This window comes from Emys orbicularis, chromosome 2 (assembly GCF_028017835.1).
Source record: "Emys orbicularis isolate rEmyOrb1 chromosome 2, rEmyOrb1.hap1, whole genome shotgun sequence".
Lineage (NCBI taxonomy): Eukaryota > Metazoa > Chordata > Testudines > Emydidae > Emys > Emys orbicularis.
Window position 1 is genome coordinate 141,703,383 of NC_088684.1, and position 25,382 is coordinate 141,728,764.

General features: G+C 44.8%; 1 protein-coding gene across 1 annotated transcript; it reads right to left on the bottom strand.

The window, feature by feature from the left end:
* Positions 1 to 4,678: 4,678 nt before the first annotated feature.
* C2H2orf42 (chromosome 2 C2orf42 homolog) lies at positions 4,679 to 23,622 on the bottom strand. The gene is made up of 8 exons (XM_065399824.1): positions 22,788 to 23,622; positions 12,647 to 12,757; positions 12,196 to 12,300; positions 9,984 to 10,088; positions 7,410 to 7,517; positions 6,998 to 7,098; positions 5,983 to 6,145; positions 4,679 to 4,949 (listed from the first exon to the last, which is right to left on the bottom strand). The coding sequence occupies exons 1-8, from the start codon at positions 23,608 to 23,610 to the stop codon at positions 4,741 to 4,743; spliced, it is 1,725 nt and encodes a 574-aa protein (XP_065255896.1). The 5' UTR covers positions 23,611 to 23,622; the 3' UTR covers positions 4,679 to 4,740.
* Between the last annotated feature and the right edge of the window lie 1,760 nt (positions 23,623 to 25,382).

Genomic DNA, 25,382 nt, shown 5'->3' on the forward strand with positions numbered 1-25,382 from the left:
TTTAAATTGAAGTTATTTGTTCCTTAATTATAACAGATGTGCAAAAACATCTCTAAGTTGCCCTTCAGCCCTGTCTGTTAGTGCCCTCTTGTGGGGTAAAGGTAATTCACTCCCTGTCTGGTCTAAAGCTGAAAAGTTACCCCAACCCTGCTCCTCAAGGACACCCTTTGCAAGATGGGGGTCTATAACGGTGTTGGGACTAACCACAGCGCCTCCCGCTGGTGACTCCAGGAATTGGCGCTCTACTGGACTGAGCTCTGTCCTGGTGGTGTCCCGGCCGTTGTCTCGCCCTTGGTTGGCGTCTGAGCCTGCGTCGCTCTCAACTTGCGGCATCCTCTTCGAGCCACTGCCCTCCGGCAGTGCCCCTTAGTCCATCCTCGCTCCCTTCCGGGGGGTGGGGGAGGGTCAATCAGCTGTCTCTCTGCGCCCCAGCCAATGTGGGCAACTGCACCCCCAAAGTCACAGCCCTCTTGGCAGGGGGTTGGTGCAGCCCAAGGTGGCCACTCCCGTCAGCCCGGTATAAGGCAAGGGGAGGGACCCAGGCCCGCCCACTACTCTGGGTCCCAACCCAGGGACCCTCTAGTGGTAGCCATCCTGCCCTCCCTCTGTCTGTCTACGTCCCTGGGCCGCTTCCCCTTCGGCCCCTCGCACCGGCTAGGCCCTTCCCCTCAGGGCCTGCAATCTGGCAGACACCGGGATAAAGTTCCCTTCTGCTCCCCCAGGCCTGCCTAGCACCTGGGACAGCACAGTGCTGGTCTCCCCACCTCTGGAGACAGACCTTCCCCCATGAAGGTCTGGGACAGACTGACTACTCCCTTCCCGGGCAGCCTTTATATAGGGCTGAGCCTGGCCCTGATTGGCTGTCTCCAATCTGGGCCCTGATTGGCTCCCACTAAGTCCTTCTCTGATTGGCTGCCCATCTGCACAGGTGCCCTGGCCTGCTGCAGCCTAAATTCTCAGGGAGTGGGGCAGCGGCCCCACTACAGGGTCCTACTTACTTGATCCTGAAGGCTAGTTTTCCTCCACCTCTTAAGTCAGAGGCCAGGAGCCCAGCCTTTCCCACGGTGCCCTAATGCAAAATGTCCTGTGGGAAGCCTAGCTCCAACCAGGGCTAAGTACGCAACTGAAGCTGCTTCCCTTCTTCCTTGCGTAGATCACACAGAGCCGGCTTCTTTAGAAGCCAAGAACAGCTTTGTTGGACTTAACTGGGTCCAGAACAAGGCTTAGAGCTTGAGGAGTTGCTTTGAAGGGGTCTGATTTGTGACAAATGCAGGAATTGGCCTTGTTTACATGACAAGGAGGACAGAGTTTGGGCAAATACAAAAAGGCAACTCCCCCTTCTCAAGCACCCAGCATTTACCTTTTAGCCTACAGCCAGATTTAAAAAGGAGTCTTATTAATGAGTTAGGGTAACCCATCAGCTAGAAAAATGTCATTGCGGTCACACATTAGGCACAGAGCTGGTGGTCATCACTAGGGTGGATGGAGATGCTGGAAGTGGTGCAGTTTTCCCCATCACATAATGTTTAAAGGTTATCCGGCATCCAACCTGGAAAAATCATAAAATCACAAAAAGGGCCATAACTGGAAGCAACATTGGCTAATTTTGACCAAAATTGGCAGAAAGCTTCTAAATATAATTGATAATGCAACTATGTACCTAAAATAGTAGTGTTTGGGACCTGTTTAGCCCCAAGTCACAGATTTTATGCATTTCCCTGTACTTTTTTGCCTTCAGTTAAACAAAAGTCTGTAGTCACATGACAGTAGGAGCCTCTTTGTACCACGTATTACATCAACATATTGGCCATTATTTGTCATTATGATTTGAGACGTCGGCTGTCTGCTATTTTATAAACATTGGCTACTGCTCAACGATTCCTGCACCAGCAACTCATGTTAATACAGCGTACATCATGATGAAATATTTTCAGGCTATGGTCCAGTCTCTGGGCCAAGACTGAACCTGTCATCTATGATGAAGCAATCTCCTGCAAAGCACTGTTGATGAAATGGAGGAATCAAAATGAATTGGACAATGACCACCTCGAGACGGAAGGCAAGCATTGTGCAGTGAATTTCATGTGTGATAGAGGCAATGTGATGCAAGACAGTGGGTTTGAAGACATCCTTGTGGAAGGTAGCCTCTGTAGTGCTCCAGTCATCAGCCATGCTCTAAGAGGGAGCCATCTAACCATGGCATTAAAGTCCACAAACGTATAAATGTGTCGATAAATCGGTTGAAATGGATGGCACTTAGTGATTCCATGGACAATGATGTTGTCCCAGAAGATGAAAAGAGACATTTTGGAGACAGCGCAAACATGCACGGAAGCATTTGAAGATGTGGAGAAAGCACAGGATGGAAAACCGAGTGGAAGCACAGAATGCTCTGGCAGGCTTTATGAACCAAGCCCGATCACTCCACCAGCTCATGGACACTTACCTTACAGTACCGGTCTGGGGTTCCCACCCTGCTGAAGCTGTTATACTAATTCAATCTTATTGGGCTGACAAAAACCTGTCTCTCCCTGTATAATGCAGGAGATAGGCTGCTCACCTAGGTAGCAGCCCCGATGGGTTCAAATCTGCCCTCTACTTCTCATGGAGGACTGTGAACAGGGGCTCCAGCCGCCCAGGTGTCTGGTGTATAGGGATGGGGAGCTCCCTTGCTTTTGCCTGTGGAAACTGTTCCACATTAATTAACTATTGTTTGAGTGGCAGCAAAACCAATAGGTGCTTCAGTTCTAGAAGCTGCAGATTCAACTTCTCTCTCTCTCTCTCCCCCCCCCCCCCCCCCCCCCCCCCCCCCCTGTTAAGCAGGGTAGGTGTTGAATGCAGCTGTGGTGGGTGTGCCTTGAACTTTCGGCTCGTGTCCTCTTGCCTGTGGAAGCTGTTCCACTTTAATTAAATGTTAGTTGGGCCAGCAACTACCTGCAGCTTTCCCTGCAGTCCAGTGGCTAGGGTGTGGGAGAGGTGGTATACAAACACCAGGGCATATTTGAACCCCTCATCTTTTTGTTAGACTGATTTGGGGGGGGGGGGTGTAGGTGACCTCCCTCTTGCCTGTGGAAGCTGTTTCACATTAATTAAATATGATTTGGGCCAACACAAACCCCACTCTCTAGTGCAGTGGTTAGGATACTCACCTGGGTTGTAGGAGATCCTGGTTCAAATCCCCCAGCTGCCTGTTCAGCAGGGGTTTGCATAGGGATTTCCTGCCTCCTTGGTGACTGTCCTTTGAGATGGGCCATCCTTGTCTAAACCCCCCTCTCTTTCTCAGGAGGCCATTGTCTTCTTGGGATAGGGGAGGGGATTTGGACAGGGATCACACCCCTGTGACTCTCCCCAGGAGGTGGGAGCCCCCAGTTCACACCCCTCAAAAGAGCAGGGGAGTGCTCTGGGGTCTGCCATAGCCTGGGTGTGTATCCTCATCATGGTGGACAAAGAGCGAGTGGGGGGTTTTGCAGCCAGCTGCAATTAATCTTTAATTAAAAGGAACAAAAGGCCCTGTAAAATGGCCCTTGTCCAGGGACAAGGGCTTTACTTCATTAGCTAGAGACCTTCTGAGCAGGCACAGTGGGGATTTGAACAAGGGTCTCCCATATGCTAGCTAGCACCCTAATCCCCACACCATAGGGGGCTTCAGTAGGGTATGTTGACCCAGTTAATATGTAGTGAAAGTGGAACAGATTCAACAGAAAGGATTAAGGCAGTTCTCCCATCAGATTGCCTCCTAGCCCAGCACTGAGGCTATTCATTTGAGTGGGAAGAGATGAGGTTTCAAATCAAGCAGAAGGGGGAAGTGAACCTAAACCTCCTACAGCCATTGAGTACTTCCTGTTTGATTTTGATCCTGCCACTCTTGGTCGGCAGGCTTGAGTGTTTTTGCACACATCCGAGCTGTTGTTGAACAGGAAACACGTGACCAGGGCTTGGAGGAAGGGCCTGATCCAAAGCCCACTGAAGGCTGTGGAAAGACTCAGCCATCAACAGCCTTGGGATTAGGGCCTAAAATTGGCAGGAGAAGAAAAAGCAGCGGCCGTGCAATGCATTGCTTGGTGCGGCTGCTGCTCTCTGAAGCAAGTCTTACGAACCCTTCTGTAGCCAAGTTCACCCGTCTGTAGCCAAGTTCACCCGACTGGCTAACAGCATTTTTGTAAGTCCAGAGACAGAACAGACAAAGGGACCCTATTACGGGGATTTATCTCCTTTTAAAACTGCCTTCCTCCCGCCAAAAGAGGTTGAAATAAAAAAGCAGCACCGTTTTCCAGTGTGCTTTATTTAAAAAAAATATTTTAACATATGGCATAAAATCAGACTATGCCATGATGGTTCATGTAGTAATACAAGGATCTAGCTCCCTTCGTAATATATTGTCTTCTCCCAGCTGTGAGCTGTAGATAAGTCTGTTTTCCAGGGGGAAGCGACAGAAAGGAACTACAACCCAAAGGTTTGAATGCGTCCTGGTGACTGGGAATGCAGAGGTGTGTTCTGAATACAGGACAGTTTGAGTGAAGACTACATGTGAAGCAGCATCAAAGTATGCTATTTATAGAGCAGGTGAGGTGTCTTTCCTCTAGTGTAGGTCCGGTGGCTATCTAGAAATCAGAAAACATCAGCTTTACAGAGCAGTTCACTACGGAACCCCATACAAGCTCAATGCTAATACTGCCCCGGGCAGAGAGACCACGGAGCAGGGCAGTGCAAACTTAGCGGGGAGAGGGGCTGGGTGTTAGGTCAAGGAAAAGTGATGGTGGTTAGAGGCGTCAGCTCCAGGGTCTGTTCTAGTGAAGGGCGTTGCTCCTGGTATTCAGTGGTATGTCCATTCCTGTGATGGCCATATTCAAACTTAATCCTCAGCTCACCAATCTTGGACTGGGGTAAAATATCCGGGATCCACTCAATAGTGAAAGGGGTCGGTTCCTTTTGATCAGGTGATGTGTTGCCTGGGGGAAAAGAAGCAAGAGGAGGTAGCATTTCAGCCGTATCACGCTAACAGTGTATTAGCCGGAGGTAATAAAATGACCTCACAGACAGGGCTGGTTAAAGTTACGCTGAAAATTAAGGCTGAGTATCTGTAGGCATAGCCAGTCATTTTAGATGTCCCAGTACCCAATCTGTGGGCACACCCAGGCTGCCCAAGTGGCATTAATTGTGCCATAGTAATGAAGATTGCTTAAAAAATGAACCCCAGAAACACGGGCTCAAACCAGAATTCCTGGCCACTTCTGCCACAGAATTAAATCATGTCACCTGAGACTCAATGCCCCGCCCCTTCATTAGAATAACACTTGCTTGCTTCCAGTTGTTGTCTTGTCTGTAAGATTTTTGGATGGGGCCTATCTCAGGACATGATTATACAGCACCAAACACAGTGGGGCCTCTAGGTACTACCATGATGTAAAACCATCCCCATTTTGCAACGAAAGGGTTTTCTCAGAAGTCTTTAACAAGAAGATGACACGCGTGGTGGAGCTGACAGTACTTGGCACTTGATTTCATCCAACACATTTACAAAGGAGGACAAAGCATCACTAGCCCCATCTAGCGCTGGGGACAGAGAGAGGTGAGGCCACTCGCTCAGATTGAGGCAGGGTGAAGTTTATCAGCACGAGGCCTGGACACTAGTTGAAATAAGTGGCGCATAGATCTTGTTCTGACCCTCTGCAAGGATGTGAATTTCACCCACAGAGTCAGTAGTAGAGCTGGGAAATTGCCCCGTTCTGTTCACTCCCTCTGAAGCATCTGACACCGGCCACTGGGCTAGATGGACAACTGGTCTGACTCAGTATGACCAGAACTAAGGACTCCTCACACACAAATGAACTCAGGTGTCCCGTCTGTTTCCCCCTCACCCCCCTATACTCAGACCACTGGATGACAATTCTCACTTTTCTCAAACAAGAGTGGTAGGATCCGGTCAGGAGGTAAGAGCTGCTTGGGTTGATTTCACTCTTCTTCCCTCTGTTATAAGCTTACCAACTTTGAGGAAGGTTTTGAGTTCCAAGGGCCGGAGAATCGGCTGCTTCTCCAGGCGCCCGTACGTCTCCGCGATGCTCTCCACTTCAACCTTCGGGCACTTAAACAGTTCATAGGTCCCATCCCGGTTCTGGATGAAGCTGCGTGTGATTTCCAAGGGCATCTTGCAACAGAAACCAGGCACAGATGATCAGCATAGAGCTTTAGTGGCCGTCAACCACCACCAAGCTGTATTTGGAACTGTGCCTTAGCCTGCAGACTCTCAGGAACAAGGCAGAGCGGGGGCGTACAACCTCAGCTTCACACGCGCTTGCCCACCACCTCTACAGACCCAGAAAGCGGACAGTGGGGGGTAAGCCCATCTGAGCTTACAGTCCCTGCCCAGAGCTCCAGAAGAAAGAAGAGAGAACCCCCCCCCCCCCCAATCCATCACCAAAGCCCTTGCTTCTAAGCTGTAGGAGGTATTCCTGCCTGACCCCAGCTGTGGTGATCAGTTAGTCCCTCTAGCTGAGACTGGACTATGCTCGCCTGATCCCTGCTCAAACGTTCCCACCGAAGGAATTCTGCCAAATAATGCTTTCCGCTGATTGCAGACTTTCCAGCTCAGAATCACTCTGTTGTGAAGCAATCGAGGGCCCCAATTCTGCAAACTCTATGGGCTTGTCTGCACTATAAAGGCTTTGCCAATATAACTAAACCAGCAGCGCCCCCTAGTGGAGATGCAGTTCTTTTCCAGGTATACTTAAGCCACCTCCCTCCCTGAGACAAGACACTTGCTGGTATAAGCTGAGTCTACATAGGGGGGTTTCAGGCTGCTACATGACAAAGCTATGCTGATAAAACTTGGTTGCATAGATCTGACTTTACCCAGGTGAGTAGCCCCGTTGAACTCAATGCGTGTGTTTGCGGGAGCAGTGTCCAGCTTTGCCCTGTCTCCTCTCCAGCCTGCTGACCTAACCAGCTGGGCTCCCTGCTTGGTCTTTAGTGAGGAACCAGGAGAACAAACAGGCCTTACCTCAGGAGTGTCAAATATTTGCTTGACCTGCAGGATGTTGGTAATGTGCCAGGTGTATTTGGAGAAGGTACCCAAGGGAAGGGCATCTTTCCGGACAAAAGCTGTAAACAGGAAGACCATATTACAGATGTAGGGCCGTCGCTTTTCTATATCCGATGGCTCCATATCCCACCACCAATCCCCAGAGATAGCCACTGGCTCTTTCATTTTCTTTGTAACCTGAAGGAAGCACCGTGCATTGCAGCCCGGCCAACAGTGTACCCCCAACATCACCCATAGCTTTTATACTCACACTCCCAATACAGGGCCTAAAAATACTAAACTAGACAGATTTCTGCATGGAAACCACCAGAGATTTCCCAGTGTTTAGATTTCCAAAGCTTTGCGCTTATGAGATCATAAGATCTTGTACCTGTAGTGGAATTAGGCAGCCGTTTCTTTGTGCTTCCTATGGAAATCCTCTGCTGCAGGGCATCGAAGAAAGACTGTGGTATATGGAACACCAGTGGCTCTGGTTTGCCTGCACATTAAACCAAGAGGAGAAAAAAAAAAAAGGAGCAGTTTGACTGGAAACAGGTGGTATGGGACATGATATGAATAAATATTCTTAAGTGCTTCTACAGGGATTTGGTTTCACTAGCACAAGAGATAATCAGTTTTGTTTTCCCTTTAAGGTCTTGTCAGATCTCACAAGCTAAGCAGGGTCAGGGCCCGGTCAGTAACTGGAAGGCAGACCTCCCCAGCTAACACTGGGTGCTGCAGGAAGGAACATACCCTCTGCGTCAGTATCAAACCAGTGTCCCAGCATGGAATTAGGGGGCACTGGCCAAATTCCTACTTGGACAATTACATTTTGCCTAACTAAATTGCTCCTGCAATTTCAATGGGCTACGGAGCTTTTTGCTTCTTGCCCTAAATGGCAGTGTAGCATTGCTGTGTGCTGTTAACTAAGCTGCCACGTCCACTTTCAGTAGAAGGTGAAATGATTCATGGTTGCGAGGGCAGATCTTCAGCTAGTATAAATCCACTGATTTCAGTCTACACCGAGGATCAGTAAATGGGTCCCACTTTACAATAAGATTCCCTTTACAAAGAGTTCATAAATGATTAACAGGTGTAATAAACAGTTAATCAATAGCCGTAGAGTCCAAAAAGTTGCTTATAACCAACTACAATAACCTTCTACCGACGGGCTTTTATATCCGTCCATAGCACCTTCCTCCCATATCTGTAGCATGCTTCTAACACCATTTATGAACCCATGTACCAAGTGTGAACAAGCAAAGGTTTGTAAAGGACTTTGAGGCCTATCCGAATGACATGTACTATACTGAAGTGATCTAGTTCTCATTAACATTTGCTGCAGCAGACCCTGACTACCCAGGGTGCATTGGCAACAATGGAGATGTACAGACTACAAATGATGTGCCAGTAAAGGATTTTTGTTTTTAAAAACCTAGAACTCCTGCTGGCCGGAAGAAGTTATTCAGCCACTGGACTGGCTCATAAAAACTGTGCCGAGGCATATCTTTCACCCAACCCCACCCAGGCTTTTCAGGAAGAAAATCAGCGATAAGGTTGGCGTTCCCCACACTTGAATTTCCTCAGTACTGGAAAATCTTTGGTTGCCAAAGATCATAATGTTTAAGATCCCAAATCATGAATGGTTAGATTGTCCCTAGTGCTTCCTCAGCGGAGCACCCTGCTGCCCTGCACAGCCAATAAGGCCTGCCCAGATTTTGGGTCCAAGTTAGGTGCAGAGCATATCCCTGTGAGCCCACGGGTGGGGAGAGGACAGAGAAGAGCTAGGATTGGATGGAGCTTCGGCCCAGCTTCACCCGCCCCAATCGCGCCGCCAGGTGTCAGAGGAACAGCTAAATGCACCCTTGTAAGGACTGCAGCAGCGTTCTTTATTCCAGACACACCTCCCCGAACAAGAGGAGAACAGGGGAGGAGCTGTGTATCTGAGATGTCTCCACGGCACAATGCATCCTGCAGCTAATGCACCACCCCTTCGCCTAAAGACACAATCTAGCCTTAAGGACAAAACTCATCCCAGTGCAGAAGGCCAGCACAAAGCCTAGGGTGACCAGACAGCAAGTGTGAAAAATCAGGACGGGGGTGGGGGTAATAGGAGCCTATATAAGAAAAAGACCCAAAAATCAGGACTCTCCCTATAAAATCAGGACATCTGGTCACCCTAACAAAGCCTCATGCAACAATTCAGACCATGTTTGATGTTTACAGCAGTGGTTCTCAACTAGGGGTATACAGAGGTTTTCTAGGGGGTACTCAACTCATCTAGATCAGTGGGGGATTGTGACTCCCAGGAGTGGGGGTGTCACAGGATGGGTTTAGGGGAATCGCAAGTGCAGGGCCAGTGTTAGGGGGTGGCAAGCAGGGCAATTGCTCAGGGCCTCGTGCCACAGGGACCCCTGTGAAGCTACATTACATGCTTCAGCCCCGGGCAGCGGGGGGGGGGGCTCGGGCTTCAGCCCTGCCACACAAGGCTCCGGCTTCAGACAAGGCTCCCAAGTGAAACACAGGCTCAAGTATCACACTGACATGTAAGTACAATATTTATACTCCAGCTGATTTGTAGTTATATGGGAAAAAGGAGAAAGTCAGCAATGTTTCAGTACTAGTGTGGCGGTGACACTTTTGTATTTTTGCGTCTGATTTTGTAGGCAAGTCGTTTTAAAGTGAGGTGGAACTTGTGGTACGCAAAACAAATCAGACTCCCGAAAGGGGTACAGTTGTCTGGAAAGTTTGAGAACCACTACAGAGAAAATCAAGACTGAAGAAAACACCCACATCAATGAAATGCTTGCCCCACCCCAGCCACATGCTTTTCTCCCTTTGACCCAGCAGATATTTAAAGCTGATCACAACTTACGCTGCTTAACTATTGTTGCTGCTTTAAGAATGAAGCAGCAAGAAGACAAGGTTCTAGGCTCTCACGAGGTGGCTCCCAGACAACACTTACCATCAAATTGGTAATGCATGGTTTGATGGATGCGTTCGGTGACACTGGCCAGCCATTCTTGGAAGGACAAGGTCACCTGTGACTCATCCAGCAGCTGATTACAGGCTAAAAGAAAAGGAAACCCTTCATTAAATACAATTGCTCTCTTTAAACAGAGAGGATGAGCATTCTTCACTTCCCCAATGCGGTTCCCAAAGGAAACAATAAGCAATGAAAGGCCACATACATGCTGGATTCACACCAGAAGCTTTCTGTGTGCATACATATATACCAAAGTATATTCAGCATTACATTTATCAGACAGTTTCCAGAACTTGATGCCCTTCACTAAATGCAAAGCAGAAATATAGGGTGCAGAGTATGTGAGAGCAATGAACAGCAACATTTCTGCTATGATGAAGAAGACATTGTATCCAGTATGCATCCCATTTTCAGGGGGTTATAATTACAGTTGAGTGAATGTTTTTTGACTAATTGTTTTTCTGCTGAAATTATTTTTTTGGAGGATCCAAAACTATTTCTGAATTTGGGTTGAATATGATGAATAGCTTCGGCTGGGGAAGAAAATTCGGAAACATTCTGTTTCAACAGGGTCATTTCAAGACCGAATTTAAAATCAAAATGTTGTCGGCTTTAAAAAACAAACAAACTTTAAAAAAAAGGTGGAAAATGCCCAAAATGAAACAAAGAACTCAAGACATTTTGGGTCAATTTGATGAAAAAATTCACTTTGGCTCCAATCGAACCAGATTTCTTTTTCAGATTTTTTGGGGCAGCCCCCAACCTAAAAAGCCATTATTCACTCAGCTCTACTATTACAAGTCATTGGGGCCCGACAGTTGGCATGTACAGCCAAATAAGAAAAAGTAAGATGCACAAACAAGGAACAAAGATATTTTCAGCTGAGAGTTGATGAGATACAAGAGGGAGTCAGAGATTGCAGTAACTGGTTTTAAGCAGAGAAAGGGAAAACTGATTTGTTTGGTCTTTTCTCTCATTACTTTTTCTAGGAAAGAGCTAGAGTGCTAAGAAAAATCTAACAAACCACTGGCAATCATGAATTTCAGGTGAATAAGGAAAATGAATAAATAGGAAAAGAAAATGTTTATTTTATAAGACCCTGATCCAAACACCATTAATGTCAATGGAAAGGGTCTCACAGGTTTCCATGGGAATTGGATTGAGCCTTAAGTCCCTAAGTATCTATCATAGTAAACAGAAATAATCCTAAATATAGAGAGAAATAAGCGATCCTAAAATGAGAGGTAAATAAACAGTTCTAAAATATACATGTATAAATAGCCAAAAGAAAGCCAGGAGTTATTTGAGTTAGTGCCGTTTGCGCTTGGTGTGTCCCCAGCCAGAACGATAGTGTTGGCTCGCCCTTACATAGAATACACTGGTGTAACTCTTCTGGCTTTGATGCAGTAACTCAAGAGTAAAAGAGAGGAGAATCAGGCCCCCAGACTTTAGAAGATCAGGAGACAGAACCTGGTTTGTCTTTTTGCACAAATATTTGCCACCACGTGGTTGTAAAATGCATCTGTTCACTGATTCTGGCAAAGAATCATCTCACACAGACATGCAGCTGGGAGACGACACAGACAGTGACAAAGGCCAAAATAAAAACTCCAGTCAGTTTTCTATTCCCATTTGGCCAAACTGTTCAGTTTCATCTTCAACAATTTTTTATTTTATATAAACACAACACTATCCCTGCTACAGACACGTTTTTTTTTAAAACTCGGTATGAGAAGGCACAAACCCAAGCAGCTACACAAGAGAGAGTCAGCACCATCTTTCAGACAGACACTGTTATTCAGGTGTATAGTTTTGCCAATATGCAGGAGGAATTACAGAAGAGCAGCACGGAACCATCAGTTGCAATAAGAGAGCTTAGGAATATAGGGTCTGATTTTCATCTCACACTCCATTGCAAAGCTGGAGTTATTCCAATGGAGTTACACCAGCGTAGGCGAGAGGAGAATCGGGCCCATAATGTTTCTTTCACATGGGTTATAACAACTTTGAGCCAAATCACCAGCTGGTGTAAATATGCACGGCTCCATTGACTTCTATAGAGCTATGCTAATTCACCACAGTTAAGGATCTGGCCCGTGGTTTGCAGCATTTTTTTCCCCACTCACTAGGTATTTTTGTATTTCTGCTGCTCTTATGGCTGAGCAAAAGAGACCGCAGAAATGAAACTTACCTTGCCTTTTTAGTGAAGACGCAACAGCCGGCTTTTTCAGTCCACTTTTCTTCAGATTGCAGTTGGCTGGATCTTGAGCCAGGAGTGGACTATTTCCTTGTGTACCTTAGGTTCAATTTAAAAAAGCTTTAGCTTCCAAGCTTTAGCGACACACTCTTTGTAGCGTGCAGAGCTAGAATAGTAGCTTCTGATCGTCAAGTTTAACAACTGAGATCCCCAGGGGTCCATCCTTGCACAGGGATGGAATCGACAAGGTGCTTTCCACCTCTAACAACCAGCACTCCAAGTGCACTCAGAGACAAGATAGAGGAAACATCTAGTTTCATTGAATCCCATTAAAAAATCACAGGCCGGTTAGAAGATTCAAATGTTCCTCCAAATCAGCAATGACCTGGTCCAATCTACAGACATCCACTGAAACCCCTATTAAAGAACTGAAATGGTCCCTTACCAGATGCTTCATCTTTTTTCCTCTTTTTTGGCTTGGAAGCAGTGGGCTCGCCAGCCTGCACGGTGGATTCAGGATGGCAAACTAACTGGGGCACTCTGATCCCTTTGAGACCTGGAAAAAACAACCCTTGAGTCTTTATAACTAATCGATTATAATTAAGCGCTAGGTTAATGCAACATCCCGGCCCCCATCCTGCAAACATGTATGTGCATGCTTAAATTGACAGATGTGCAATCCAACTAAACTCAGTGGGGCTACCCACGTGTGAGGTTCCTTATCTGAAAGTGCAAGATCTAAACTGTAGTAAGAGGAGGCCCTGAGAGATAAACCTTGGTATCAGAGGCCTGGTATGAGGCCTAAGGCCTGAACTAAAGTAATGGTCAAGACTTTGCTAACATAAAGCAAAGTTAAGCTGTGAGCCAGAGGCAGGCCCTGCTCACAGAAGCTGGCAAGGAAAGGGCTGATGCTGCAAAAAGATACATACCTAAAAGGTACTGAACACTAGATATTAGAACACTCCTATACTGGAACATTCCACAAATAACATGGAACAGGCCGACCCATCCCAATGACAGGGGCAAAAGGGTAAAATGATGGATAAATCGAACCAACATGTACAAGGTGAGAGGCGGCACCTTACTACGTAGAAGGGTTGTACCTTGCTGTGTAGAGGGGTTGCACCTCAATACGTCAGGAGTGATGTGTAACTTGTTTGTACCTGTGTATAAAAATGTATTCCTGGGGTGGTGTCTTTGTCCGGCCACGGGGGCAGTGGAAAGTCCCGCCACTGAGCCGGGTCCTTGCCAAGAGGCACTTTCTCGTAGTATGCCCTGAGTTAGGCTCAGAAACCTACAGGGAACTGCAATTGTGTCCGAGATCGCAATAAACCTAGTCGAAGTGACTTTGCACCTTACTGGACTCTGTGGTTATTGGGGGTTCTCGTCGGGTTTGCTGTGTCATCTATCTGCGCAGAGCTGGGGCAGCATACAGAGGGAATAGACGCACGCAGCCGAGTGATATCAACATAGGAGCAACCAGAGCACCACACCGGTAGCATCTGACAACACTGGTGACCCCGACCGCTGATCTGGTGAGTAAGCGAAACTGCCGTGGTAAGAATCGCTATCTAACATGGCAGTAAACCTCGAGCTAGGGAACCCCCTAATCCCCTCCCTTATGATCCCCACGGAGTTTGATAACTGTTGGACCCACTGGATTGCCAGTAAGGGGGGTCCATATGCATTTAAAAAAAGAGAGTGGGGAAACATGGACTGGCTTATGTAGAGCAATGGTAGAAACCGAGGCTCTGAGAAACAGTAATAAGAGTAAAAAAGCAAGAATTCTGCAACTTATGTCTCTGGCAGTGAGATGGCTCAGACAGCATGCTGGAATGCTGGCCAGACAAGTTACAGAAAAAACAGGAGAGGCAGAAGAGGTGACCTGGGCAGTTGAGCACTGGAAAGCCCAAGCTCTGTTAGCAGGGCAACAGGCGGTCCAAACTCATGATATGCTTCACTTGCTCGAGCAAGTGAAGCAGGAAAATAAAAAATTGGAAACAGCTGTAGAAAACCTGCAGAAACAAAAAGCACTGTCCCCTGGGGTTCAGTGTTCTTCAAGTGCTTTTACAGTGCCTGAGGAATGGGGACAGAAATGGAAACAGGTGGCTCTTGCCAAGTTAAGAGATGGAACATGGGACAGTTGGGATGAATGCTGCAATGGGGACACGTGGAATGACTCTGTTAAAACATCCTGTCATGACCCATGGGCAGGGGCTACCGCACCGCAACCGCAACCGCCACCTTATGATAAAAGCCAGGTTCCAGTTAAACTTAAACTGAGACCTAGACTGGTGCCTGTCAGAACGGGACAAGTAAGTGCACAGAAGGAAAGAGTAGCAAACAATACTTTCACAGAATTGGTAAATCAGATGAAGGAAAATATGGAACAGTTCACAGAGCACATTAGGAGACAGGAGCTGCGACTTGATCGCAGGGGAGTGAATAAAAAAGAATTTCAAAGTAAAAAACCAAAATTAAGTGGGTTAACACCTAGAATTGATGCATTAACACATGGAGTTGCCCAAAACCAGTTAACTGCAGCAAAAAAGGGCACTCCCGCCATCCATTTGGCATGCACACAAAAGCAACAGACATTGGGGGAACAAATTCAGGTTTTACAAGAGCAGGTAACTACCCCCATTCTCCTCTCAAAACCAGGATAAAAACTAGGGGTGCGGTTCCTAACTGTGCAGGTTCCCAACTGCTTTGACCCACGGAACCACACTCCGTGCTCATATCTGAAAATAGAACCTTCTTTCTCAAATATTTTTACATACCGGTTAAGTTTTGTCCTTTATATGCTTTCTTAGTTTGCGAAATTTCCTGCTGCTGCCTGTACTTTCAAATATCTTGATAGAGTTAATCTCTCTTGGCTCAGGTCTCGCTACCTTCCTAGGTTGCTCTTCACCCCCCTCTTTCCCCCGCCTCTCCTCAATTCTGCTCTCTCTCTTTGTTTTAAAAAGTTAAAAGTTATAGTTTTTACAGAAACCTCCAAAAGATACAGCAATTGAAAACAGAATAAAACAAGAAACAAAAAGAAAACAAGGTAAAAACTTTACTTTAAATAAATCCAGTAAATTAAGTATTTTAACCCTTCAGGAATGCAACAGTTGGAATTATTCCTAACTTTCTTGAAGATATGGTTGCCAAGCAACAGAAATGTACACTCTGCTTCTAATCCTAACCACTCACTAATATTTGAAACATGGGCTTTTTTTATTTCCATATAGCAGAGTTTTAAAATAATGTTAAATATAAAGTAATGCAAAATTCCTTGTTACCAAATTAATACAATACATTTGGCAAATATTAATATATTTTTAACAATTTATGTAATAAGTTTTAAATAAGGTAATAATTTGTTTATTCAAATGTTTAACCCTTTTTATTTTTTTTTATTTTTTTTTGTTTGCCTTATTTTGTATAGTTATGAATAGAATTCTGGCGCCATTTGTTTTTAATTGTAAGTTTGTCATGTGTGTTGTCTTGTGTTGTATGTTGTGTGGGTCACGTGACTGTTTTTTATTATTTTTATTTTGTTGCAACAAAAGTCAATTTTATACCCTTTTAAAAATTTATGTATATGTGGTACCACACTATTTTAAGATCATGGTTGGGGTATAATCATAGTATTATTAGCACCAATTTTTTGTGCAAAGTTCAAAAAGGTTTCAGTTACAAATATATGTACATATATTTCTGCCTCAACAAATAATTCAATTGCAAACAGAAAAATATTCTCTTATCAATCACAGTTCTGTTTTGCTTTTTAAGATTTTTATTTTTATTTTTATTTGTTATTCAAAGAAAAAACATAAGGGGAAACCTCAACATTAAGGTAAAAGTAATATTAACAAAATGTTAAATTCTTGTTTGGGCTTTTTATAAACTTGTTTGCACTTTTAAATATAGTTATAAGAATATCATAACCAAAATGTTTTAAAACAACAATTTATGCATAAAGCTAACCAAACAATTTGAACAGGTTTCCACCTTTGGCTCCCAAACATAACAAAGCATCATGAAACTATACCCTCAAATACCTTCAAAGTATTTGCATGTACCTGTATTTAAAATTTATTTTGGTTTAATTTTATAGTTGGTTTAATTTTTTATGCTTTTCTTTTATGTTATGTTATGTTAATGGGAAGCAGTGGTTGTTAAAGTTGTGCTTCTAAACAGTTAACAAGAGTGAAATTGGTATCACAAGCAAATTAACTCTAAAAAGCTTGGTAAAAATTCTGTTAACTCCTTTGCTGAAACAAATTGTTCAGCAAGGAAAAGCAATACACCTTCTCATGGAAGATTGTGAGCATTTATTTTAGCCGTTAAGCATTACATTTCGTATAAAAATATTAGTAATGCACTTCAAATGAAAATGAATGTCTATACAACAATTGCAAAAGTATAGCTTGTGTTATAAAAGGCTTGGTCCCTATTACATTGTTCTTATTACATTGTAAACAAACTAAGTTAAACTGTGTATTAAGTTTCGGTTACTGAAAACAAAAACAAAAAACAAAAACAAAAATCCTTCATTATGTTAACTAACTAGCTGTTTAAGTTGCATCCCACAGACCAAAGATACCAGAAAATATCACACCCTGAAGACACCAGATGATATCAGTATACAGTGAAGAAACCCCCAAGCATCAAGAACAGAAAAATAAAGTGCTTTATAAATAAGAGACTGGTTAAATACACCTCTATCTACCATATATGGACAATTAAGTTAACAATCAGCTAAAAAAAAAAAAAAAAAAACACTAGCTGGACCAGAATAAGCCATCATTTAATTTCAACTTGGTTACTATGTAAAAAAAAAAAAAACTGTATTATTGCTGTACTACTGTATTATTGTTGTACTGTTGTCTTATTGCTGTATTGTAATATTGTTGTACAACATTTACAATGTGCATAACCTTGTTAAACTGTTTAACCAGTACACAGGTAAAAATCAACAAACAAATGGCAGCAAACAACCTGAAGGCAAGGAAAAAAAGTGGTAAACAAACAAAAAGTTACATAGTAACTACAAATTGGGTAAACACATTGCCTGTTAGTACCAGTCATAATTTGGGTTAGTGACACTGCATCCTAACTAAGGCACACGTTATTCAAAACAATCTTGTTCAGTGTCTGGGTACCAATACTACTACATCCTGACACAGCACTATTTGATAAATTGGTTACTGTCCATTCAGTAGGTTATCTGGAAGACAGCATCCATAAGAAACAACTGGATCTATGTCAACTCCTGGTGTATCGCAGAGCCGTGTAACCAATGGAACAGAGAAGCTAGCCACTTCTATTTCCTGCGCAGTAAAGCTTACCAGAGGGTGACAACCAGCCATAAGGGTAACCTATAACATGAATGGACAGTACTGTGTAGTAACTAATTACAATATATTTATATATAAAGGCCTCAGTGGTAGTGTCACTACTCCAAATGTCTGTTTTTCTTCTCATATACATAGCACTGTGGGACACACCATCACAATCCCTATCCAGTATTTCAAAACACTCAGCCTACTACTAATGATGAGACAGGTGATAACTGGAATTACCCTAATAGAAGTGTGTTTCTATCTGTGTTACCAAAGTAAAAGGACCAGAGTACAACACCAGACTGGAAAAACATGGTTATGCTTGGATATAAGGTGGTGTCATATGTACACATACATACTATACATATATGCCCATACACACTACAAATATATATGCCGTATCCATATGATTCATATATATTAATTATTTGGGAGCGCCTCTAAGGCTCAATCATAATACTACATTCCTCAGTCATGGTCCCGGGCCTAACATTCCCAGGCCCACTATAAGGGACTAAAAATAATTGGATAATAAAATCTGCCTATCAGTCGTATGCGGGAATGTGCAGACTAAAAAGACAGATGGGGCATGGGTGTATGGATGGTAAAATAAGATAACCACATAGCAGTGTTTAGCCCACTGGGTTACCTTTAGTCCATGCATTATGCTTTTCCGGGACGATGGGTAAACATCCTCCCCTTAAAAAGACAAAAAGTGGGGGAATGTAGTAAGAGGAGGCCCTGAGAGATAAACCTTGGTATCAGAGGCCTGGTATGAGGCCTAAGGCCTGAACTAAAGTAATGGTCAAGACTTTGCTAACATAAAGCAAAGTTAAGCTGTGAGCCAGAGGCAGGCCCTGCTCACAGAAGCTGGCAAGGAAAGGGCTGATGCTGCAAAAAGATACATACCTAAAAGGTACTGAACACTAGATATTAGAACACTCCTATACTGGAACATTCCACAAATAACATGGAACAGGCCGACCCATCCCAATGACAGGGGCAAAAGGGTAAAATGATGGATAGATCGAACCAACATGTACAAGGTGAGAGGCGGCACCTTACTACGTAGAAGGGTTGTACCTTGCTGTGTAGAGGGGTTGCACCTCAATACGTCAGGAGTGATGTGTAACTTGTTTGTACCTGTGTATAAAAATGTATCCCTGGGGTGGTGTCTTTGTCCGGCCACGGGGGCAGTGGAAAGTCCCGCCACTGAGCCGGGTCCTTGCCAAGAGGCACTTTCTCGTAGTATGCCCTGAGTTAGGCTCAGAAACCTACAGGGAACTGCAATTGTGTCCGAGATCGCAATAAACCTAGTCGAAGGGACTTTGCACCTTACTGGACTCTGTGGTTATTGGGGGTTCTCGTCGGGTTTGCTGTGTCATCTATCTGCGCAGAGCTGGGGCAGCATACAGAGGGAATAGACGCACGCAGCCGAGTGATATCAACATAGGAGCAACCAGAGCACCACACCGGTAGCATCTGACAACACTGGTGACCCCGACGTGTTGTCAGATGCTACCGGTGTGGTGCTCTGGTTGCTCCTATGTTGATATCACTCGGCTGCGTGCGTCTATTCCCTCTGTATGCTGCCCCAGCTCTGTGCAGATAGCTGACACAGCAAACCCGACGAGAACCCCCAATAACCACAGAGTCCAGTAAGGTGCAAAGTCCCTTCGACTAGGTTTATTGCGATCTCGGACACAATTGCAGTTCCCTGTAGGTTTCTGAGCCTAACTCAGGGCATACTACGAGAAAGTGCCTCTTGGCAAGGACCCGGCTCAGTGGCGGGACTTTCCACTGCCCCCGTGGCCGGACAAAGACACCACCCCAGGGATACATTTTTATACACAGGTACAAACAAGTTACACATCACTCCTGACGTATTGAGGTGCAACCCCTCTACACAGCAAGGTACAACCCTTCTACGTAGTAAGGTGCCGCCTCTCACCTTGTACATGTTGGTTCGATCTATCCATCATTTTACCCTTTTGCCCCTGTCATTGGGATGGGTCGGCCTGTTCCATGTTATTTGTGGAATGTTCCAGTATAGGAGTGTTCTAATATCTAGTGTTCAGTACCTTTTAGGTATGTATCTTTTTGCAGCATCAGCCCTTTCCTTGCCAGCTTCTGTGAGCAGGGCCTGCCTCTGGCTCATAGCTTAACTTTGCTTTATGTTAGCAAAGTCTTGACCATTACTTTAGTTCAGGCCTTAGGCCTCATACCAGGCCTCTGATACCAAGGTTTATCTCTCAGGGCCTCCTCTTACTACATAAACTTAGTCTGCATTTTCAAACATTCACAGCTTTGATAATTTCTAACCATTTCTCCCTCTCCACGTTAATAAGGGGCCTGTTTCTGCAAATCCTTACTCACCACACAAGTAAGGATCTCGGACTGTCAATAAGCCACATATCCAGAGTCCAGCTACCTTGAGTTACAGGTGTGAAAAAAATATGTAGCAGCTTTTAGAGTGAGAAAAGAGCTTCCTTCCCATGTGTACATGACTGTTAGAATTAAAACAAACAAACAAACAACTTTGGTCATCCCCAAAAGAGAATAGTTTGACAAGTTAAAAGTGAAAATAGGGTGAGGGATGGAGGGGAAGGAGTCATAACTAAAAGCATTTTGCCATTTTAACAATAACACTTGCTACTAAGGAAATGCTAGGATATTAGAGATGGCGGTGGGTGACGGTGGAGGGGCAAATCAAAAGGAATACAGACATGGATAAGAATCATAGAACCATAGAATATCAGGGTTGGAAGGGACCTCAGGAGGTCACCTAGTCCAACCCCTTGCTCAAAGCAGGACCAATCCCCAACTAAATCATCCCAGCCAGGGCTTTGTCAAGCCTGACCTTAAAAACCTCTAAGGAAGGAGATTCCACCACCTCCCTAGGTAACCCTAGGTAAGATGTCAGTGTAAGCTTGGGTCTCCATTCCTTCTGTGTGCGGCAGCTTTTGCTTCCATATTAGTGATCCTAACTAATATCAAACCACAACACATCTCTGTATGGCCAGCACAACAGCTACTGTATTCAAAGCAAGATTCATTCATTCCCAGTGCAAACAGATACAACTCTGACTTCAATAGGAACTGTACCTGCTTGCATCAGGTTTAGCTGATTTCCAAAATACGGCTGACGGGATTGCTTTGTAATTTAAGAGGTAATGAACTCAGTAGGACAATTCCTCTCATGGGGTAGCCCCACCAGGTTAAACAGAGTTACATGAGAGATTAACCAGGCCCAGTATGTACATGTTGGCAAAATGGTGGTGAAAATGGACATGGTAATGGCTGAACAATAACCATAATACCTTGCACTTCTTTAGCACTTCTCACCCAAAGATCTCAAAGCACTTCACTAATCACTTAAGCCCCCAAAGTTACTAGGTATGATCAGTTCTATTTTATAGATGGGGAAAGTGAGGCACTGATGGGTTAAGAGACTTACCTAGGGTCACACAGCAAGTCAGCAGCAGTGTTAATGCATGTTAATATAGTTTGGCCAGTTAGAGCCTGGTTCCGATCATACACCAATTTCACACCACCTAGCACAATGCGACCTTGATCCGTGACGGGGGTTCTCCCCTGCTCCCCAATACAGATAATAATTTACACTGGTGTAGCACCAATGCGTAGTTTTGTTCCTGATCTTAATTACACTGGCATAAATCAGAATTAGTCCCGTAGGGCCAACATTTTGAAAGGTATTTAGGAACCTAAATTTAGTAAGGGTATTTATGCTAGATGCCAACTGGAATTTTCAAGAGCACCTCGGTGCCTAACTCCCATGATCTATCTTTAGGTCCCTAAATACCGAGCAAAATCAAGCCCTTAATGTTCACGTAGCCAATTTGGATTAGCTAGATGTTGGAAATAATTAGTTTACTCAGCTTCCACACAAGTGTTCTCTTATTAGTCCAAAGGCCACTTGATGTAGATTACCTCCAAAATACAAATACAAACATATACCCACTTTTACACTATGTCCTAGTGACAATATAGTTAGAAGCACTGGCCAAATACTCACAACAGTATACCTTGGGAGATACATTCATGTCACGGCATGACTCCAGAAGGGGAAGGAACAGCTCTGACAAAGAAACCCCTAAAACCTTGCCTTTTATACACTATAATAAATGACATTATTGCTGGTTACTGGACCTTAGCTAAACCCAGAAGAGGCAGCTTAGGGTGGAATTTTGTCCTTTCCCCTCCACTGAAGACCTGATGAACCTCATCAAGGTTTTCTGTCCAATTAAGCGTGTTACCTCAACCCAACCCGTAAAGAAGATAACCCTGGTATTTCCAGGGTCAGTACCGATTAAACACAAACAATCCTTCTTTCTCATCCTCTCTTCTTCTGGCCACATAGTTTGGGCTTGTCACTCGTGCTAACATCCAAACTCAGGTTAAAACTGTCATTCATCCAGGCCCGATGGAGGTCTATATTCCTATCCTAGTTAAACTTTTTAACTTCTCCCAAACCAGGCATCCTTCCCTGCAAAATAAAGAACTTATCCACTCTAACCCAGGTGAGTAAGGAGCTTTCAGAGGCCGTGAGAATAGATTCTTTCAAAGCCAAAACAGCACAGTGCCGTATTTAAGCAGGTTGATTAGACAATCATCTCTTAACGTACACCACTTACAGGCCCAAATACACCTCCCTACCCAAAAACCCCCTTTAAAGCCCATTAGACTTGTGTACCCCTAACCCCTGAATGGAGAGATGCTCCCTCCCAGTTTAGCTACCCCAAAAGAAACACTCATCTGCCTCCCACTCCTGGGTTCTTGATTTTCTTCCACATAAGACAGCCCAACAGGAAGGAAGCCAGCCAGCAATGATCCACTGTGCTACTGCCTCTGACTCAGTACTCCCACCCAGACCATCCACGTAAGGTTTCTGCTTCCTCTTCTAAAGTAAGTTATGTACATGGGGATGAGGTGGGTAATCAAGCCTGGGAAGGGGGCGATAGCCCCCTGTGGTTCTGATCTGCTGCAGGCCACATTTGTTTTCTGAGCCGGAGATAGAAATGCTCTGCGGCCGGCATGGTTTAGCAGTCGTCAGATGGGGGAACGGACAGCAGCGTTCAGGCAATCCATCCCCATGCAGACACTCCCCATCAGTTGGAATACTGCTCACCAAACCCTGCGCTCTCTCATTTCCCCCACCCGCCCCGCCATCTTCTTTCACTCGCTTCGTCATTCTAAACCTCCCCGCAGGCCCACCCCTGCCCTAGCCCCGCTTACCGCTGGAATCGTAACTGAGGAAGTCCGAGAACTCCTGCGCCAGGGTCTCGTCGCTGGCAAAGGCAGAGATGCAGGCGAAGAAGTGAATGCATCTCTGGGCAGCCTCTTCCTTGGCAGAGCTGGCCTTGCTGGGTTTCAGAGTCTGGCACGAGCAGAGAAACCTGTGCTCTGGCACATTCTTATTGCTCATCTTCTGAGCAAAGGAGGCGTGGAGATACCCCAAGCTGTGCTTCTGACTGGCCTTGCACTTCACTACCAGGATATTCTTGGTAATCCTTTGAACCAGGGGGCCGGTGGGCTCCGTTGCCAGCTGCCAGATGGTTTGCTTAGTTTCGGGGGAGGCCTGCATGGAGTTTAAGATGGAGCTTTTCAAGGTCAAAGGGGTGGCCTCGGTCTGACAGTTCACAGCCAGCTTGATGTGCTGGCACTGGTTTTCCACCACGCCTTGAGTGGCTGCCTTCAAACACGACGGGACATAGCAGCGTCCGGAGCTGAGCTGCGTGATGATGGTTCCATCCACTGTCTGGATGGTCGTCTCTGAAACTCCCAGCTCCACAAAGCACCGGTAGTCTGGCCCCCGGTCTCTCTGCCGTACCGAGTAGATCTGCAGATCCGAGCCCGTGATGATCTTCACGGCGTCGACTCCAGGCTGCTTCCGAGCGCCGTAGCGAAAAATCGTCCCGCAGGTTTTGTTCTTGCAGCTCAGCCCTCGGGTGCCATTGTAAGTGCCGCAGCGGGGACATTTCCTTATTCCCCTGAGCGTAGCTTTTCCCAAGTCCGATAAGAAGGCCGGGACTTTAGTCCTCACTGAGTTTGGGTCCATCCTCCAGGGAGCCTGAAACATCAGAGAAGTCAAGAAGTCAATCAAACTGGATCTCCTGCTTTGCTCCCTAGCTGCTCATATTATTATTATTATTTGTATTACAATTGCACCTTGAGGCCGCAATGGAGCTCAATGCCCCAGTGTGCTAGGAGCTGTACAAACACATAGTGAGAGAAAGTCCCTGCCCTCAGCAAATCAACAGACAAAGCAGACAAAAGGTGGGAAACAGAGGCAGAGAGAGGGGAAGTGACTTGCCCAAAATCACATGGCAGGTCAGTGGCAGAGCTAGGAACAGAATCCAAGGATTAAAAATTATATTTCAAAGAGTGTCCTTACCTGTGTTGTTCATCACAGCTTCTCTTAATCAAAGAACTGAAAAGAATTTAGGACTAAATCTACAAAGGGGCCCCATAGATGCAGTCAGCCTCATGCATACATAGCCACTTTCCAAGCTGAGAGACTTGGACTGTGTGAAGCGGGGCAGCCACCAGCATATTCGTCACCATGTCATCTAACCTGAAGAGTAGCACTGAAGGTGGGGTGGTGTTTTCAAAGCCATGTCGGAGATCTGGATGCCCTATTCCCCTCCATTTCCTTGAGAACTGGGTGTCCAAATCCCTTATGCAGCTCTGAAAATCTCAGTCACGTTGGTTAAAATAGTGGTGGCCGATTGATCCTAGTGCTTCTTTAGCTGGAGGTGATGATGGGAGCTCTTTCAAAAAAAGCTCGGGGGAGACAACGCTGTCTCTCTGTCTCACACACGGCATCATGTTCAGGCTATACGTTATTTTAAGTCTCTTCAGTCCAGGAGAAAGTAAAGTTTAAAGACACCTACTATATCAATAGGGCCCTTCATTTTTGTTTTTTATTTATTTAATTTTCCCCGGGAATTTACTGGTGTTTATTACTACAACAAAAAGAGGTGAAAATCGGTGGAAAAAACTATTAATAATTTTCTGAGTAAATATCAGGGTTTATTTTGGTGGACAGAAGAATGGGGGGAAAAGTATGCAGTAGATTAATGCTTTGATGAATGGAATTTAATGTGGTTTGCTGCAGAACTAAAACAGAACTCAAAACACAATTTCTCCTCTTAGTTTAAGAAAACAATATCACTCTAATCCCCAAATAAAACTTTTCATTGGAATAAACAGTTTGCTGTTGTAAACACAGAACTATTAGCCAATAAATATTGACATTTAAGAATTGAGCCAGATCGTTTGTAGCGCATACATTCCACTTCATCCTTTCCTCCTGTTTTTGTTTTTAAACTTTCCTTATGTGCTGAAACACATTCTGATACCAATTTTCATTTTCTTCCCATTTTAGTGGGTCAGATCTTTAAACCGTTCCCTGCTAATAGCTTGAAATGTGTCTGTGGTGTGCGTGAAATTCATCAGTACATTCAGATGCGCAGGCTCTTCAGGGCTTGCGTGGGTGCCTGTTTGTTTATTGTGTGTATCTTCTAGCGTTACTACCACAGGCTGCTTTGCATATACACACAGACTAATGTAGTATCATAATAAGATGCAATGCATGCGACATATGTATTTTCCTAATAAAGCAAGTTATTTTCTATATATTTGAATGATACAAAAGTAGGGTGAAAATCGGAAAAAAACGAATAATATTTTTTGTAAAACCCAAGATTTTTTCAGTAAAAACCAGTTTAAATTGAAAACAAAGGAGCCTATATATCCATAATACCCACCCTGTGGCCTGGTCTACACACAGTTTTATACCGGTATAATCATTTTGATTAGAGGTGTGTG